The sequence below is a fragment of the Brassica napus genome, chromosome A9 (assembly GCF_020379485.1).
Source record: "Brassica napus cultivar Da-Ae chromosome A9, Da-Ae, whole genome shotgun sequence".
Lineage (NCBI taxonomy): Eukaryota > Viridiplantae > Streptophyta > Magnoliopsida > Brassicales > Brassicaceae > Brassica > Brassica napus.
In genome coordinates this window covers 1,639,189-1,658,821 of record NC_063442.1, presented here as the reverse complement: position 1 = coordinate 1,658,821, position 19,633 = coordinate 1,639,189, and the positions used below count along the sequence as shown (strand labels likewise).

General features: G+C 30.0%; 2 protein-coding genes, 1 long non-coding RNA gene and 5 other non-coding genes across 8 annotated transcripts; 4 read left to right on the top strand and 4 right to left on the bottom strand.

Moving 5' to 3' along the window:
• Positions 1-4,102: 4,102 nt before the first annotated feature.
• LOC125577669 lies at positions 4,103-5,593 on the bottom strand. The gene is made up of 3 exons (XR_007316067.1): positions 5,155-5,593; positions 4,718-4,813; positions 4,103-4,566 (listed from the first exon to the last, which is right to left on the bottom strand). It is a non-coding gene; the product is annotated as an uncharacterized LOC125577669 (long non-coding RNA).
• An 8,832-nt stretch (positions 5,594-14,425) lies between these two features.
• LOC125578853 lies at positions 14,426-14,576 on the top strand. Its single transcript, XR_007316934.1, has one exon. It is a non-coding gene; the product is annotated as a small nucleolar RNA snoR134 (small nucleolar RNA).
• Positions 14,577-14,600: 24 nt separating this feature from the next.
• On the top strand, positions 14,601-14,691 carry LOC125578846. The gene has a single exon (XR_007316927.1). It is a non-coding gene; the product is annotated as a small nucleolar RNA U36a (small nucleolar RNA).
• A 34-nt stretch (positions 14,692-14,725) lies between these two features.
• Positions 14,726-14,817, top strand: LOC125578792. The gene has a single exon (XR_007316875.1). It is a non-coding gene; the product is annotated as a small nucleolar RNA Z223 (small nucleolar RNA).
• Positions 14,818-14,966: 149 nt separating this feature from the next.
• LOC125578830 lies at positions 14,967-15,076 on the top strand. Its single transcript, XR_007316911.1, has one exon. It is a non-coding gene; the product is annotated as a small nucleolar RNA snoR97 (small nucleolar RNA).
• A 307-nt stretch (positions 15,077-15,383) lies between these two features.
• On the bottom strand, positions 15,384-16,279 carry LOC106389953 (calmodulin-like protein 6). The gene has a single exon (XM_013830309.3). It carries the CDS (start codon positions 16,039-16,041, stop codon positions 15,583-15,585), a length of 459 nt encoding a protein of 152 aa, XP_013685763.2. The 5' UTR covers positions 16,042-16,279; the 3' UTR covers positions 15,384-15,582.
• Positions 16,280-16,991: 712 nt separating this feature from the next.
• On the bottom strand, positions 16,992-17,063 carry TRNAT-UGU. The gene has a single exon. It is a non-coding gene; the product is annotated as a tRNA-Thr (tRNA).
• A 139-nt stretch (positions 17,064-17,202) lies between these two features.
• Positions 17,203-19,026, bottom strand: LOC106389955 (cytochrome b6-f complex iron-sulfur subunit, chloroplastic). Its single transcript, XM_013830311.3, has 5 exons — positions 18,834-19,026; positions 18,488-18,744; positions 17,800-17,917; positions 17,548-17,730; positions 17,203-17,469 (listed from the first exon to the last, which is right to left on the bottom strand). Exons 1-5 carry the CDS (start codon positions 18,864-18,866, stop codon positions 17,365-17,367), a joined length of 696 nt encoding a protein of 231 aa, XP_013685765.1. The 5' UTR covers positions 18,867-19,026; the 3' UTR covers positions 17,203-17,364.
• Between the last annotated feature and the right edge of the window lie 607 nt (positions 19,027-19,633).

Sequence of the window (19,633 nt, the reverse complement as noted above, 5' to 3'; positions counted from 1 at the left end):
GTTTATCATAAATTAATACAAATGTATAATGTGGTTTAAAATTTTAAAACAAATGTAAAGATTATAGGCTTCAATATATAGAGATTTTCGTCATGGTTAACATATAGATTTTTAGAAAATTTCAAAAAATAGTACAATACTGTTTTCATACATAGTTGAATCATGTAATAACTTAGGATGAAGTTCATTGAGGTTTGGAACCTTTGTTGTCTCCGTTTCTCTAGGGAATAACAATTTTATAGTGCTTAGTCTAATGATTTATGGAGTATTTGCAGTTTTGCTAAATTAATCGATAAAATATTTGAACGATGTCCATGTACCATGAAAAGAATTTTATCATACATTAATACAAAGGTATAAGGGGAAATTTTACTTATACACTTTTTATGATACCACTTTTCAACTTTACCATCAATCAAAAGGCATTTTCAAAAATACCACATTCATTAATGTGTAAAAGACAATATTGCCCTTAACTTATCTTCAACTCATTTCTCTCTCTCTCTCTCGTGAATCTCCGTCCGTCGTCTATCGTCTCTGTTCAGATCCGCTGTTTTCCGTTCAGATCCGCCGTCTCCGTTCAGGTTCGCCGTCTCTGTCCTCCAGATCCACCGTCTCTGTCCTGAACCGACGTCTTCGTCCAGATTCGTCGTCTTCGTCCAGATCCATGAAGCAATCGAGATCGAGACTCAAAACTTCAAATGTTGAATCCTCAGCAAGAATCACAACCTGTAAGTATTTTTTTCGGATTTTGTTGTTTTGATCTAAGAGAAAGAGTTATCTATTAATAGTCTGATCTAAGAGAAAGATTTCTAATAGTGAACATTGAGTTTTTAAAAATTTATAACTCTTTATAAATCGAAAACTCTTTATAAATCGAAGTTATTTAGTAATGTAATTGACATGTTCAGTTCCCGACACTCATAAAAGAAGCATATGTTCAAGCTTATATGAGAGCCACAACTCTGCCATCACACATTTTCTTTGATCTACAATGTTAATCATCAAATTCATCATTGTCTCTTGTTTTTTTTCTAAAGTATTATTGACCAACCATTGACATTTTTTAGTTTCTTCTTGTGTCTTAGATTGCAGAGTCTGTTTCTTTTAGCAGCGATAAAAAGTATGATATAACGCAAGTGAATGCTCCACCTCAGCTGCAGAAAACGATGTGTTAAGTAACTCAATCAACTAAAAGACAATTTAGAAAGGCTTATAAGACAGTTTATAAAGTTTGTTAAATAATTTATAAGGTTTATAAATTCTGCACAATTTTGAAGTTAACTACGAGGTATTGTGATACTTCAACAGAGCTACCAGACAAGCCAAAACTGATCATCCAATGTTCAAATATGAATTATGTTGAAAATGATTTTTTGTATTTTAGGTAAGGAGGAATTTAGTGAAATTGAGAATTCACACCTTGCGGAAGTGTTGTAGAACTAGCTAGAAAGAATAACATTCAATTTTCAGGAGAACCTTATGCAAATAAGATTATTGATGAATGGGGGTAGATCTATGGTTCACTTTTTCATATCAACCAATGGGGTTAGATCTATGATTATTGATGAATGTAAATAATTTATAAAAGTTTATAAAAAACGTTATGAAAGCATACATTCAATTTATAAGGGTATTATATGAGTTCCATAGGTTTATAAATCAACTAAAAGAGTCTATAACCATTTAGAAAGTCTTATAAAATAATTTATAATGGTTTGTATAATAATTTATAAGGGTTTATAAGGGTACGTAAATAATGTATAATATGGGTTTATAAAAATAATTTATTAAGTTTATACACCATTATAAATATTATAAAATGATTTATATGGGAATTTAAAATTTCTGAAGCGGTGGAGTCTTGATTGCTGTCCACATGTACCTCAGAATCTGCTATGTATCATCATCTCTTTACAAAGCCTTATAAGGATATGTAAAATTATTTGTAAGAGTTTATAAACTATTAATAAATGCATATAAAACAAGTTATAAAATCTATAAACCATTTATAAATGTTTATAAGAAAGTTATGAAAGTTTATAAATAATTTATAAGGGGTATGTATACTATTAATAAGAGTTTATAAAAACTGTATGAAAGATTATATTCAATTTATAAGAGGTATTATAAGAGTTGTATAGGTTTATAAATCAACTAAAAGAGTCTAAAACCATTTAGAAAGCCTTATAAAACAATTTATAATGGTTTGTATAATAATTTATAAGGGTTTATAAGGGTATGTAAATAATGTATACGGGTTTATAAAAATAATTTATTAAGTTTATACACCATTATAAAATATTATAAATGATTTATAAGGGAATTTAAAATTTCTGAAGCGGTGGAGTCTTGATTGCTGTCCACATGTACCTCAGAATCTGCCACGTATCATCATCTCCTTACAAATCCTTATAAGGATATGTAAAATTATTTGTAAGAGTTTATAAACTATTAATAAATGCATATAAAACAAGTTATAAAATCTATAAACTATTTATAAATGCTTATAAGAAAGTTATGAAAGTTTATAAATAATTTATAAGGGGTATGTATACTATTAATAAGAGTTTATAAAAACTGTATGAAAGATTATATTCAATTTATAAGAGGTATTATAAGAGTTGTATAGGTTTATAAATCAACTAAAAGAGTCTATAACTATTTAGAAAGCCTTATAAAACAATTTATAATGGTTTGTATAATAATTTATAAGGGTTTATAAGGGTATGTAAATAATGTATACGGGTTTATAAAAATAATTTATTAAGTTTATACACCATTATAAAATATTATAAAATGATTTATAAGGGAATTTAAAATTTTTGAAGCGGTGGAGTCTTGATTGCTGTCCACATGTACCTCAGAATCTGCCACGTATCATCATCTCCTTACAAATCCTTATAAGGATATGTAAAATTATTTGTAAGAATTTATAAACCATTAATAAATTCATATAAAACAAGTTATAAAATCTATAAACCATTTATAAATGTTTATAAGAAAGTTATGAAAGTTTATAAATAATTTATAAGGGGTATGTATACTATTAATAAGAGTTTATAAAAATTTTATGAAAGATTATATTCAATTTATAAGGGGTATTATAAGAGTTGTATAGGTTTATAAATCAACTAAAAGAGTCTATAACCATTTAGAAAGCCTTATAAAATAATTTATAATGGTTTGTATAATAATGTATACGGGTTTATAAAAATAATTTATAAAGTTTATACACCATTATAAAGGATTATAATAAAACAATTTATAAGGATATGTAAAATTTCTGAAGCGGTGGAGCCATGCTTGTTGTCCACATGTGCCTTAGAATCTGTCACGTATCATCATCTCTTTACAAAGCCTTATAAGGGTATGTAAAATTATTTGTAAGAGTATATAAACCATTAATAAAGACATATAAAACAAGTTATAAGATCTATAAATCATTTATAAATGTTTATAAGAAAGTTATGAAAGTTTATAAATAATTTATAAGAGGTATGTATACTATTAATAACGGTTTATAAAAACTTTATGAAAGCCTTATAAAACAATTTATAATGGTTTGTATAATAATATATAAGGGTTTACAAGAGTATGTAAATATTTTATAGGGGTTTATAAAATAATTTATAAAGTTTATACACCATTATAAAGGATTATAAAATAATTTATAAAAGTATGTAAAATTTCTGAAGCGGTGGAGTCTTGCTTGCTGTCCTCATGTGCCTCACAATCTGCCACGTATCATCATCTCTTTACAAAAGTATATAACTATTTATACAGGTTTATAAAACTATTTAAAAGGGTGTATTAAACTATTTACAAGAACATATAAGCTATTTATAAGTCTATTGTTAAAAGTACAACTCGACGATTTATAAGTTTTTATTAAGAAGTTTTTAAACAAGAGTTGATTGTATATGTCTATACAAACACACATAAATGTTTGAACTTGAGAAGTCTTGTGAGGAATGCTAGGCAGAATGAGTGTAAGAAACTCAAAGTGATTTATAAGCGTTTATAAATTTATTTACAATGGCTTATAAGGTAATTTTTCTAAAATCCCTCCAAAAGACAATCAACACAAAAAAGACATATCTGGTGAAAGAGCCACGTCCTTCAACAAGGGATATATTGCTTTAACATAGTCTGAGAACATCAAGGCTTCTCCATATCTCACTCTTCTATAAAAGAAACAATTGAAACCAAACTCACTTACAAGTCCAACTAATATCTTCAACTATGCAACTACTAAAAGAGATATACAATTGTTTTAGTATAAGAGATGTCTAAAGAAGATGAGAGAGAAGAATGTACTAAGAAGCCAACTCTGCAACTTTTATAAAGCGTTATAAATACGTAATTCTTTGATAGCACAAACCACATTCTTCTTCAGAGTCTCTCTTGGCTCTTCAAACAGCTCACCAACCTCGTAAATTTTCAAAATCTGAACAAAAGCCAGTCACATATTATTTCTACGCATCAGCATTCACTTCCAAAAATAAGATTCAAAAATAGTATGCTTTCGTAACTCAACAAACTCATCCTTCATCTCCACTGCTTCTGTAGATATTATACACAAAACAAGACATAAAAAATAAATCTCACAAAGTATAAATAGAACGTTACACTACCAAAACACCAACGTTCCACCTCATATACTGCACATACTAAAACATTGCTAGTCAAACTACAAATAGTAGCATTGTATTACCTTAAGGAAGTGAGATACTTAGATATGCATATCACCACACATATTCTCCACAACATCCTTTAAATCCAAAAGCTGACAACACACATTTGTAATTCTCTGCAACATCACCAAATCAACCAAGAGAAGAAGTAATCATGGAATAATTATACTCTTAGGTTAGTACCTTCTCATGAATTAAATAATTATATAAATCTGAAAACTATGACAATAAATCAACCAAATCAATAATTGTACTCTTACGTTAAGCTTTGTGTCTTTTGATTGCTAACAGATCAACAGTAAGATTTGAAAGGACCCAATTTATAAGATCTTATAAATTTGAGATCTGAAAACTTCACTTGAAAAACTTCGTCTTCTTTCTTAGAAACATATCGATTTTGATAAATCAAGCTAAAATTACAGAAAGAGGCAAAAATCACCATATACTATCATCTTACCTTTGTTAGTGTTTCTTAGGCGTTGGGAGAGAGATCGTCTCGTTCGTCTGAGCTTGTCGAGTCTGTCAGCTTTGCCGGAGAACTTCTCGGCATCGTCAGATCTCGCCGGAAAACTCGTTAGCGTCGACAGATCTCACCGGAAGCTCATCAGCATCAGGAGAGAGATCGTCTCATTCGTGTTTCGCCAGAGAACTCATCAGCATCGTCAGATTTCGCAAGAGAACTCGTCTTCGTTGTCAAAGCTCGCCGGAAAACTCGTCAGAATCACCGGATCTCGTCGGATTGATTATCGGATAGTGGAGAAGAAGATAATAGTTGTAGTTTTAATTAGATAGGGGTATAATTGTATTTTGCCTATTAAATTTTTAATGGTAAAGTTGGTTAAGGTATTAATGAAAAGTGGTACATTGAAAGTGGTATTTGTGGCAATTTCCCAAGGTATAATGTGGTTTTAAATTTTAAAACAAATTTAAAGATTATGGGCTTCATATATAGAGCATTTACCGAAAACTCACTATTTTCAAAGGGGTTAACACATAGATTTTGAGAAAAATTCAAAAAATATGAGAAAACTATTTTAATACATATTTGAATCATCTAATAAAATATGATGAAGTTCAAAGAGGTTTGGAACCTTTGTTGTCTCTGTTTCTCTAAGGAATAGCAATTTTATAGTGGTTAGTCCAATGATTTAGGAAGTATTTGCAGTTTTGCTAAATTAATGGATAAAAAATTAGAACGATGTCCATGTACCATGAAAAGAAGTTTATAATACATTAATACAAAGGTATAATGTGGTTTTAAATTTTAAAATAAATTTAATGATTATAGGCTTCATATATAGAGTATTTACCGAAAACTCATTATTTTCGTAGGGGGGTACACATAGATTTTGAGAAAAATTCAAAAAAATTGACAATACGGTTTTAATACATATATGAATCATGTAATAATATATGATGAAGTTCAAAGAGGTTTGGAACCTTTGTTGTCTTCGTTTCTCTAGGGAATAGCAATTTTATAGTGGTTAGTCCAATGATTTAGGGAGTATTTGCAGTTTTGCTAAATTAATGGATAAAAAATTAGAACGATGTCCATGTACCATGAAAAGAAGTTTATTATACATTAATACAAAGGTATAATTTGGTTTTAAATTTTAAAACAAATTTAAAGATTATAGGCTTCATATATAGAGCATTTACCGAAAACTCACTATTTTCGTAAGGTGGTACACATAGATTTTGAAAAAAATTCAAAAAAATTGACAATACTGTTTTAATACATATATGAATCATGTAATAATATATGATGAAGTTCAAAGAGGTTTGGAACCTTTGTTGTCTTCGTTTCTCTAGGAAATAGCAATTTTATAGTGGTTAGTCCAATGATTTAGGGAATATTTACAGTTTCGCTAAATTAATTGATAAAAAATTAGAACGATGTCCATGTACCATGAAAAGAAGTTTATCATAAATTAATACAAATATATAATATGGTTATAAATTTTAAAATGAATTAAAAGATTATAGGCTTCATATATAGAGCATTTACCGAAAACTCACTATTTTCGTAGGGGGGTACACATAGATTTTGAAAAAAATCAAAAGTTGAAAATACTGTTTGAATACATATTTGAATCATGTAATAAAATATGATGAAGTACAAAGAGTTTTGGAACCTTTGTTGTCTCTGTTTCTCTAGGGAATAGCAATTTTATAGTGGTTAGTCTAATGATTTAGGGAGTATTTACAGTTTTGCTAAATTAATTGATAAAAAATTAGAACGATGTCCATGTTCCATGAAAAGAAGTTTATCATAAATTAATACAAATGTATAATGTGGTTATAAATTTTAAAACGAATTAAAAGATTATAGGCTTCCTATATAGAGAATTTACCGAAAACTCACAATTTTCGTAGGGGTGTAGGGAGTATTTGCACTTTTGCTAAATTAATGGATAAAAAATTAGAACGATGTCCATGTACCATGAAATGGAGATTATCATACATTAATACAAATGTATAATATGGTTTTAAATTTTAAAACAAATTTAAAGATTATAGGCCTCTATATATATAACATTTACCGAAAACTCATTATTTTCTTAGAGGTTAACACATAGATTTTGAGAAAAATTTAAAATTTTGACAGTACTGTTTTAATACATATTTGAATCATGTAATATCATATGATGAAGTTCAAACAGGTTTGGAACCTTTGTTGTCTCCGTTTCTCTAGGGAATAACAATTTTATAGTGGTTAGTCCAATGATTTAGGGAGTATTTGCAGTTTTGATAAATTTATTGATAAAAAATTAGAATGATGTCCATGTACCATGAAAGGAGTTTATCATAAATTAATACAAATGTATAATGTGGTTTAAAATTTTAAAACAAATGTAAAGATTATAGGCTTCAATATATAGAGATTTTCGTCATGGTTAACATATAGATTTTTAGAAAATTTCAAAAAATAGTGCAATACTGTTTTCATACATAGTTGAATCATGTAATAACTTAGGATGAAGTTCATTGAGGTTTGGAACCTTTGTTGTCTCCGTTTCTCTAGGGAATAACAATTTTATAGTGCTTAGTCTAATGATTTATAGAGTATTTGCAGTTTTGCTAAATTAATCGATAAAAAATTAGAACGATGTCCATGTACCATGAAAAGAATTTTATCATACATTAATACAAAGGTATAATGTGGTTTTAAATTTCAAAACAAATTTAAAGATTATGGGCTTCATATATAGAGCATTTACCGAAAACTCACTATTTTCAAAGGGGTTAACACATAGATTTTGAGAAAAATTCAAAAAATATGAGAAAACTATTTTAATACATATTTGAATCATCTAATAAAATATGATGAAGTTCAAAGAGGTTTGGAACCTTTGTTGTCTCTGTTTCTCTAAGGAATAGCAATTTTATAGTGGTTAGTCCAATGATTTAGGAAGTATTTGCAGTTTTGCTAAATTAATGGATAAAAAATTAGAACGATGTCCATGTACCAAGAAAAGAAGTTTATAATACATTAATACAAAGGTATAATGTGGTTTTAAATTTTAAAATAAATTTAATGATTATAGGCTTCATATATAGAGTATTTACCGAAAACTCATTATTTTCGTAGGGGGGTACACATAGATTTTGAGAAAAATTCAAAAAAATTGACAATACGGTTTTAATACATATATGAATCATGTAATAATATATTATGAAGTTCAAAGAGGTTTGGAACCTTTGTTGTCTTCGTTTCTCTAGGGAATAGCAATTTTATAGTGGTTAGTCCAATGATTTAGGGAGTATTTGCAGTTTTGCTAAATTAATGGATAAAAAATTAGAACGATGTCCATGTACCATGAAAAGAAGTTTATTATACATTAATACAAAGTTATAATTTGGTTTTAAATTTTAAAACAAATTTAAAGATTATAAGCTTCATATATAGAGCATTTACCGAAAACTCACTATTTTCGTAAGGTGGTACACATAGATTTTGAAAAAAATTCAAAAAAATTGACAATACTGTTTTAATACATATATGAATCATGTAATAATGTATGATGAAGTTAAAAGAGGTTTGGAACCTTTGTTGTCTTCGTTTCTCTAGGAAATAGCAATTTTATAGTGGTTAGTCCAATGATTTAGGGAATATTTACAGTTTCGCTAAATTAATTGATAAAAAATTAGAACGATGTCCATGTACCATGAAAAGAAGTTTATCATAAATTAATACAAATATATAATATGGTTATAAATTTTAAAATGAATTAAAAGATTATAGGCTTCATATATAGAGCATTTACCGAAAACTCACTATTTTCGTAGGGGGGTACACATAGATTTTGAAAAAAATCAAAAGTTGAAAATACTGTTTGAATACATATTTGAATCATGTAATAAAATATGATGAAGTCCAAAGAGTTTTGGAACCTTTGTTGTCTCTGTTTCTCTAGGGAATAGCAATTTTATAGTGGTTAGTCTAATGATTTAGGGAGTATTTACAGTTTTGCTAAATTAATTGATAAAAAATTAGAACGATGTCCATGTACCATGAAAATAATTTTATCATAAATTAATACAAATGTATAATGTGGTTATAAATTTTAAAACGAATTAAAAGATTATAGGCTTCCTATATAGAGAATTTACCGAAAACTCACAATTTTCGTAGGGGTGTAGGGAGTATTTGCACTTTTGCTAAATTAATGGATAAAAAATTAGAACGATGTCCATGTACCATGAAATGGAGATTATCATACATTAATACAAATGTATAATATGGTTTTAAATTTTAAAACAAATTTAAAGATTATAGGCCTCTATATATATAACATTTACCGAAAACTCATTATTTTCTTAGAGGTTAACACATAGATTTTGAGAAAAATTTAAAATTTTGACAGTACTGTTTTAATACATATTTGAATCATGTAATATCATATGATGAAGTTCAAACAGGTTTGGAACCTTTGTTGTCTCCGTTTCTCTAGGGAATAACAATTTTATAGTGGTTAGTCCAATGATTTAGGGAGTATTTGCAGTTTTGATAAATTTATTGATAAAAAATTAGAATGATGTCCATGTACCATGAAAGGAGTTTATCATAAATTAATACAAATGTATAATGTGGTTTAAAATTTTAAAACAAATGTAAAGATTATAGGCTTCAATATATAGAGATTTTCGTCATGGTTAACATATAGATTTTTAGAAAATTTCAAAAAATAGTACAATACTGTTTTAATACATAGTTGAATCATGTAATAACTTAGGATGAAGTTCATTGAGGTTTGGAACCTTTGTTGTCTCCGTTTCTCTAGGGAATAACAATTTTATAGTGCTTAGTCTAATGATTTATGGAGTATTTGCAGTTTTGCTAAATTAATCGATAAAAAATTAGAACGATGTCCATCTACCACTAAAAAGAGTTTACCATATATTAATACAAATTTATAATGTGTTTTTAAATTTTAAAACAAATTGAAAGATTATAGACTTCATATATTGAGCATTTACCGAAAACTCACTATTTTCGTAGGGGGATACACATAGATTTTGAGAAAAATTCAAAAAACTTGACAATACTGTTTTAATACATATTTTAATCATGTTATAACATATGATGAAGTTCAAAGAGGTTTAGAACCTTTGTTGTCTCCATTTCTCCAGGGAATAGCAATTTTATAGTGGTTAGTCCAATGATTTAGGGAGTATTTGCAGTTTTGCTAAATTAATTGATAAAAAATTAGAACGATGTTCATGTATCATGAAATGTAGTTTGTCATACAATAATACAAATGTATAATGTGGTTTAAAATTTCGAAACAAATTTAAAGATTATATGCTTCATATATAGAGCATTTACCGAAAACTCACTATTTTCGTAGGGGGGTTCAGAGTCAACAAATGCTCCAAACCTCTTTGAACATCATCATATGTTAGTTCAAGATGCAACTATACAATAAAACAATAATGTTGTATTTTTGAATTTTTTTCAAAATCTATATGTCCCTACGAAAATATTGAGTTTTTGGTAAATGTTTTATATACTTAATTCTATAATCTTTAGTGTTTTTTTTTTTTAATTTCTAACCATATCATAAATTTGTATTAATGTATGGTAAACTCTTTTGCATGGTAAATGAGCATCGTTCAATTGTTTTTATAAATTAATTTAGCGAAATTTCATAATACTCCCTAAATTGGTGGAATAACCACTATTAAATCGCTATTCTCTTGAAAAACAGAAACAACAAAGACTCCAAACCTCTTTGAACATCATCATATGTTAGAGCATGGTGCAACTATGCATTAAAACAATATTTTCATATTTTTTGAAATTTTCTCAAAATCTATGTTTTAACCCCTATGAAAATGTTGAGTTTTTGGTAAATGCTTAATATATTGAAGCCTATAATCTTTAGTGTTGTTTTAAAATTTCTATCCACATTCTACATTTTTATTAATGTATTTTAGGCTTTTTCATGGTATATGAGAATCATTATAATATTTTTTATCAATTCATTTAGTAAAAGTTCATAATACTCCCTAAATCAATGGAATAATCACTATTAAATCGTTATTCTCTTGAAAAATAGAGACAACAAATGCTCCAAACCTCTTTGAACATCATCATATGTTAGTGCAGGATGCAACTATGCATTAAAACAATATTGTCATATTTTTTGAATTTTTCTCAAAGTCTATGTGTTAACCTCTACGTAAATATTGAGTTTTTGGTAAATACTTTATATACTGAATCTTATAATCTTTAGTGTTGTTTTAAATTTTCAAACCACATTCTACATTTTTATTAATGTATTTTAAGCTTTTTCATGGTATATTGGAATCATTATAGTATTTTTTATCAATTAATTTAGTAAAAGTTCATAATGCTCCCTAATCGGTGGAATAACCACTATTAAATCACTATTCTCTAGAAAAATAGAGACAACAAAGGCTCTAAACCTCTTTGAACATCATAATATGTTAGAGCAGGATGCAACTATGCATTAAAACAATATTGTCATATTTTTTGAAATTTTCTCAAAATCTATGTGTTAATCTATACGAAAATGTTGAGTTTTTGGTAAATGTTTTATATACTGAAACCTATAATCTTTAGTATTGTTTTAAAATTTCTAGCCACATTATACAATTGTATTAATGTATTTTAAGCATTTTCATGGTATATCGAAATCATTATAATATTTTTTATCAATTAATTTAGTAAAAGTTCATAATACGCCCTAAATCGATGGAATAACCACAATAAAATCACTATTTTCTTGAATAACGGAGACAACAAAGGCTCCAAACCTCTTTGAACATCATAATATGTTAGTGCAAGATGCAACTATGTATTAAAACAATATTGTTGTATTTTTTGAATTTTTTTCAAAATATATGTGTTAACCCGTACGAAAATGTTGAGTTTCTGGTAAATATTTTATATACTGAAGCCTATAATCTTTAGTGTTATTTTAAAATTTCTAGCCACGTTCTACATTTGTATTAATATATTTTAAGCTTTTTCATCGTATATAGGAATAATTATAATATTTTTTATCAATTAATTTAGTAAAACTTCATAATACTTCCTAAATCGATGGAATAACCACTACAAAATCACTATTTTCTTAAATAACAGAGACAACAAATTCTCCAAACCTCTTTGAACATCATTATATGTTAGTTCAAGATGCAACTATGCAATAAAACAATATGGTTGTATTTTTTGAATTTTTTTCAAAATCTATGTGTTATAACCCCTACGAAAATATTGAGTTTTTGGTAAATGTTTTATATACTTAATCCTATAATCTTTAGTGTTGTTTTAAAATTTATAACCATATCCTACATTTGTATTAATGTATGGTAAACTCTTTTTCATGGTAAATGAGCATCGTTCAATTGTTTTTATAAATTAATTTAGCGAAATTTCATAATACTCCTTAAATCGGTGGAATAACCACTATTAAATCGCTATTCTCTTGAAAAATAGAGACAACAAAGGCTCCAAATATCTTTGAACATCATCATATGTTAGAGCAGGGTGCAACTATGCATTAAAACAATATTTTCATATTTTTTGAAATTTTCTCAAAATCTATGTTTTAACCCCTATGAAAATGTTGAGTTTTTGGTAAATGTTTAATATATTGAAGCCTATAATCTTTAGTGTTGTTTTAAAATTTATATCCACATTCTACATTTGTATTAATGTATTTTAAGCTTTTTCATGGTATATGGGAATCATTATAATATTTTTTGTCAATTAATTTAGTAAAAGTTCATAATGCTCTCTAAATGAATGGAGTAACCACTATTTAATTGCTACTCTCTTGAAAAATAGAGACAACAAAGGCTCCAAACCTCTTTGAACATCATCATATGTTAGAGAATGATGCAACTATGCATTAAAACAATATTATCATATTTTTAAAAAATTTCTCAAAATCTATATGTTAACCCCTACAAAAATGTTGAGTTAATGGTAAATGTTTTATATACTGAAGCCTATAATCTTTAGTGATGTTTTAAAATTTCTAGCCACATTCTACATTTGTATTAATGTATTTTAAGCTTTTTCATGGTGTATGAGAATCATTATAATATGTTTTATCAATTAATTTAGTAAAAGATTATAATACTCTTTAAATCGGTGGAATAACCACTATTAAATCGCTATTCTCTTGAAAAACAGAGACAACAAAGGCTCCAAACCTCTTTGAACATCATCATATGTTAGAGAAGGATGCAACTATGCATTAAAACAATTTTATCATATTTTTTGAATTTTTCTCAAAATCTATATGTTAACCCCTACGAAAATGTTGAGTTAATGGTAAATGTTTTATATACTGAAGCCTATAATCTTTAATGTTGTTTTAAAATTTCTAGCCACATTCTACATTTGTATTAATATATTTTAAGCTTTTTCATGGTATATGAGAATCATTATAATACTTTTTATCAATTAATTTAGTAAAAATTCATAATACACCCTAAATCGATGGAATAACCACAATAAAATCACTATTTTTTCTTGAATAACGGAGACAACAAAGGCTCCAAACTTCTTTGAACATCATCATATGTTAGTGCAAGATGCAACTATGTATTAATACAATATTGTTATATTTTTAAATTTTCTCAAAATCTATATGTTAACCAACCCCTACAAAAATATTGAGTTTTGGTAAATGTTTAGTGTTGTTTTAAATTTTCTAACCACATCCTACAATTGTATTAATGTATTTTAATTTCTTTTTCATGGTATATGGGATGGCTAATACTTATTAGCGAACCAATTACTAAATTCCCTGTTTATCAGCATCCTTGAGTTCTTGACCGGCGATGGCTAATACTTATTAGCCAACCAATTACTTGGTTGATGTTTCCCCGGACCCAACGTTGACCCAATATTCGAAAAATCTATATAAATTAAATTGTGTCGAATAAATTTTTAGCTTTGCTTGGTGAAGTAGGATTGATGTATATCGTGTGGATTGAATTGGGATCTTTGTTTTATAGTGGTTCGTGTTTTTTTGTAGAACCATATTGAATTACAATAAACAGATTGCAACACTCTTGTTATTGGTATTTTTTACAGATTGGTTTGGATTCTGCTCTTTTTTTTTGTTAAAAAGTTTGTAAAGACATGAAACCAAGTAGCATTTAAATCAATCTATATGACATAACAAAAATTGAACTTATGGGAGCGAGAAGCATGAGAATGACCCGTTCGTTGATCGTAGGTTTCGCAGGAGCCTCCCGGGCTAGTCTGAAAATAATGAGTCATGACTCATGAGGAATTAAGCCCCAAAGCTCCTGCTAGATTTGTACCATTCGTGTTGCAGTTCTGTCTCTAATCTTATCTGGCTTAATTGTGTCAAAGCAATGTCTAGATTTTGCGTAAGATTTATTGTTTGCTATTGGCTATGATTACAAAAGTATCCGCGCTTCTGAGATATAATTCAATGAAGTATAAATGGAAAACAATGGTTGAATTTCTTAATATGAGCCACCTCTTCGCTATTTGATTTGTTTTATTGTTTTGCATTTGGCAGTGATGATTAACATTAACAGCTTTACGCCAGTTCTGCTTCAGAAAATTCTTGATTGAAGAAGCTGTATAAAATCTGAACCCCTTTAAAAAAATAATTCTTGAAGATGTTTGTTTTGATGCCGATGAGGAAATCCAATTTAAGCGAGGCGCAGTGGAGCAGAAACTGCAATCTCTTTTTAATATTTTTTAAATTGATTGTTCGATTCATAATCTGAGTTTAACTATACACCAGCATTAGCCAATGTGCTTTGTAGTCTGAATAACTCAGAAATTGATAGTGTTTACATCAATTTTGTCTCTGCTTTCGGCCTTGAGATTTTATTTACACTAGAACACCAAATTAATAATCAACAATACAGATTAGCCAACCCATTATCCCTTTCTTGGATGAAGTTTCTTGGCCCACTATTTTTCCGTTGTAGTTTATTTATTTATTTAAACTAATACACAAAATAACTTAAATTGTGTAAGAATAAAATTTTACTTTTACTTGATGAGCTAGTAGTGTATGGCTTGAAATGGGATTACTTGTGTTACTAAAGACAATTCCTATTATTTTGTTGAACGATACATTAGTGTTAAACAGATATGAAAAGAACACCATCTACAAACAATATGAACATAAACAATATAAATAACATGGTCGCAGTTTCAGGTACTCATGATTAATCCAATAGAAACAACTTATATAAAATTATCACAAATCACATTAGAAACAAACAGGTCTACAATTTTTACAATGTGCTCCAGTTACAGATAATGTGATATTTCCTTCTAGAATGCGAGAGAAAAAGGTTAACACAAATAACCAAAAAAAATATATAAACAAACAAATCATAGATCATCAGCTCATTGAGCTAAAATCTGACCCTTCTTCATCATTTGCCTAAACTCCTTGTAATTAACCCTACCATCACCATCAACATCCACTTGTATTATCATCTTCCTACACTCCTCCAAGGTCTTACCTTGCTTGAGTCCCAAGGAAGACAAGACCGTTTTCAACTCATCCACCGTAATAAACCCATCACCGTTCTGATCGAAAACGTTGAACGCTTCCTTCATATCTTCATCTCCTATCTCATCCTCGCCTTGGAGCATTATAGACTTGTAAAGCTCTCCAAACTCTTCAACGTCAACACAGCCGTCTCCGTTCACATCGATTTTCTCGATCATCTGCGACAGCTCGTTGTCGGGGATTATGATCCCGAGGTTTTTGAATGACTCGTTTAGCTCCTTCTGTGTGATCCGACCGTCTCCGTCCTTGTCGAACATTTGGAACACACGTTTTAGCTCGGTGGAGTCCATTTTTTAGGGTTAGGTTTGGATTTAGAGATTGCGTGTGGATGAAGAAATGGTGAAAACAGAGGATGGTGAGACTCCGAGAAGCCGAGAAAGCAGTTCTTTCTTGGCTCCTTGGAGACCCGATGAGGGTAGGTTCAGAAACTAAGGAGAATGTTAAAAGAAATATGATTGAAAACCTTAGCAAAAAGTTGAGATAATAACACTTGTAAATACGGATAAAAATAGAAGAGGTCGTCCAAGGGTTTAGAATATTGTTGGTGGAGAGGAAGTCTTGGGTCTTTTAAATATGGTTCTTTAATATTTAAACCTAAAATAAACCCTAAACTTTATTTTTTAGTTAAATACAATACTAATTTACATTATTACGGATTAAGTAAAAAGAAAATCCTAAAATATCAATTCAAACAAGAAGCTGTATTTCACATTATGGTAATTATAAAGTGATTAACTAAGTAATTAGCAGGCGGTTAAAGACTAATTCCGTTGGAGTGGAGTGGTGAACCACTTTGTTGTGCCGTCTCAACTACGTAAAGTCTTTGAATTCACTTTTATAATAAAAACAATAAAGATGACATGTCAACAACAAAGTATAATAATCATTTTTTTTTATAATCCAGGTATCCGGACTTCTCACTTACTTAGTGAGACTATCCCATCGCGTCCAACCAGAACTTGCGAAAAAGGTCCTGGAAGCCAAACGGAAACCATGTTAAATCCGCTGTAGCCAGAGCTCGAACTCGTGATGGTGGACACCTCAACCGAGGTTCCTTTACCACCAGACCACAAGGTCCGGTTGTATAATAATCATTTGTCAACTCTTTTTTTTATATAATGGTATTTGTTCACATTCTCATTTTGATAATCGCTTGTGTTATGGGGAAAAGATATACAAAGAGAAAGGTTGGTAAAATTGTAACATGACGCGCTTTAAAAAATAGAAATGAGCCAAAAAGTGCCCACACGCAGGATCGAACTACGGACCTTCAGTTTACAAGACTGACGCTCTACCACTGAGCTATACGGGCTTCTTGTTAAGAATGTACATACAATGATAATCTTGAATACAAAGTGTATGTTGAGATTTGAGACCAGATCTAACTACACCGAAAAACTTGCACAGATAAAAGCATAAAATTGTGAAATTAAACAAAAAGACATAGGAAGTGAATGAACATAAAATTCATATAAAGAGGCAAGAATTCACAGAGTAATTGCCATGAAATGTATGATTACACACATCTTTTACATTATAATAACATTCAAACACAAAAAGACAGCCATCCCCCATTCTTCTCCCCACAAAAAGAGTTGTTGTAAGAGAGATATTTAAGACCACCAAGGGGCATCACCAGTCCTGAAGTCAGTTTCAACCCATGGAACAAACACAACCTTTCCACCATCATCAATATCCGCATGAGCCAAGGCAAGCGACTGTGTTTCATGAAAATAAAGTTTAGCATAGAAAATTTACCTAGAGATTAGAGAGAAAGACTAATGTATTTGACTTACCAATGGAGCTGGACCTCTAACGACTCTGCCTTGAGCATTGTACTGGGATCCATGGCAAGGACATAGGAACTTGTTCTCAGCTTTGTTCCATGGCACAACACATCCAAGATGAGTGCACACTGCGTTTATACCGTATGTCGCTAGTGTCTTGTCGTTCTCCACAACTAGGTAAGTTGGATCTCCCTATACATTAAAAATAAACATCATTGAGATCAAGTAATTTTTCAAGGGCTTAATAACTTCTTCATCTACCTTCAATCCTTGGGTCAAGGTTCGATCACCAGCACCGTGAGTCTTAAGCCATTCCGCTGCAATGACATCGTTTCCAAGTGCATCCTTGGCTGGAGTACCACCACCTCCACCTCCTGATCTGCATTTTTTCCAAAGAAACGTTAGAGATTACCAAGAACAATGAACTGAAAAAAAGCTCTCAATTAAGTCTCCTTGATCTCACAACATCTCAGTAAGATAAAAAGAAACTGTCTGGAGTTGTTCTAACCAGTGTTTTATTGGTCTGGTCGGCAAATCGGGTCTGAACGAAACAACTTTTTTTCAAATCAATTTTTCAAAAATAACCTTAAAAAAATTGGTTTAGACACCCGACTAAACATTTATCCTCTCTAAAACGCCTAACCACCGCTCAACGATTTTTTGAACATTGGTTTAACTAAAAACATATAGAGCAAATGAAAACTTCACACTCAAGCAAAAACTCAACACAAAGAGGTAATAAAATTTATGAACTGTTATTGTAATAACATCTCAGTAACACCAAAGAAACCATCTTACATTATTCATAATTTCATATTAGACTGAAACAGGACACTACTCTTAAGGCTTTATAACAACAAGACTCTCAAGATTACTTCCTAATGCAATAATCAATGTTCGAAAAAAACATAAGAAGGCAAGAGCCATGAGATTAAAAAGGCAAACTGACCCAGGAGGAGCAAAGAAGGTAGCGTAAGGCACAAGCATAAAGCCAGTAGGGAGAGAAAGAGCTCCGACAAGAAGAAGATTCAAAAGCTTCCTCTTCTCCATGTCTGGAACATTGTCTGCTGGTATACTCGTCGCCTGACAAGCGATTCTCAGACCAATCTTCTCCTTCCTCACCATCTGGTGACTCGTCCTCGCTGGCTTCACAAACATCCCACGCGACATCATCGCCAACATAGTAGCACTTCTGCTGGAACCAAGCTGCACAGACGACAACAAAGTTCAAGAATAAACAAGACCCATGAAACAAGAAAGAGACTTTTTGATTAAAATGATGGAGAGAGTTAAACCTGAGTAGCAGGGGAAATGGGAGAGGACGCCATTGATGGATGTAGTCCTCGAAAGCTTTAGTGGAAAACGTGAAAGTGTTTTGATGTTATGGAGGAGGAAGAGAGAGTTGGATCAAGCAAGAGAGATTTAAGACCACTGAAGCAGATAAGGCACGCGCCAGCCTCTGATTCAACATAGCCACAGATTTTTTTGGATTTCTTGATGACGTAATCATAAAATGGGCTTTAAACGGGCTAAAACAAAACTAAATTGGTTGGTTTGTTAGCTGTTAGGCCCATGTTATTAATGATACTAGTTAGAAGCCATATTTTCTCAATAATGGTTATTTGTCAGAAACCATTAGCAGTCAGCAGATCACCTGGTTTCAGTTAGATTAAAGATTGGTTTTCATGCACAATTATTAAAGATTTTCGGTAAGTTTGCATGCACAGTATTAAAGATTTCCAGTAAGTTTGTTTTAATCATTTCCACAAATTAATATTTTTAATAAAGAATCTCCAAACCTAATGTAAAACCATTAGTAGATCACTGGTTTCAACCATGCATGTTTTCTCACGATATTTCTCGTGATGAAGAGAGGAGTGGCTAAACAAATGGACTTTAGTGGGCAGATTAATCTGTTTCAGCCCATATAGTTAAAAATGTATTTTGATTAAACAAAAGAGGAGAAGGTAAATTACTAAGTAAAGAGGCACCGAGAGTTGATCAAAACAAAAGAGGCACCGAGAGTCAAAGAAACAAGTTTAGGTGACATGATGAAATGTGTATGGCGTGAGACTCTGAGAGACATGCACTCATC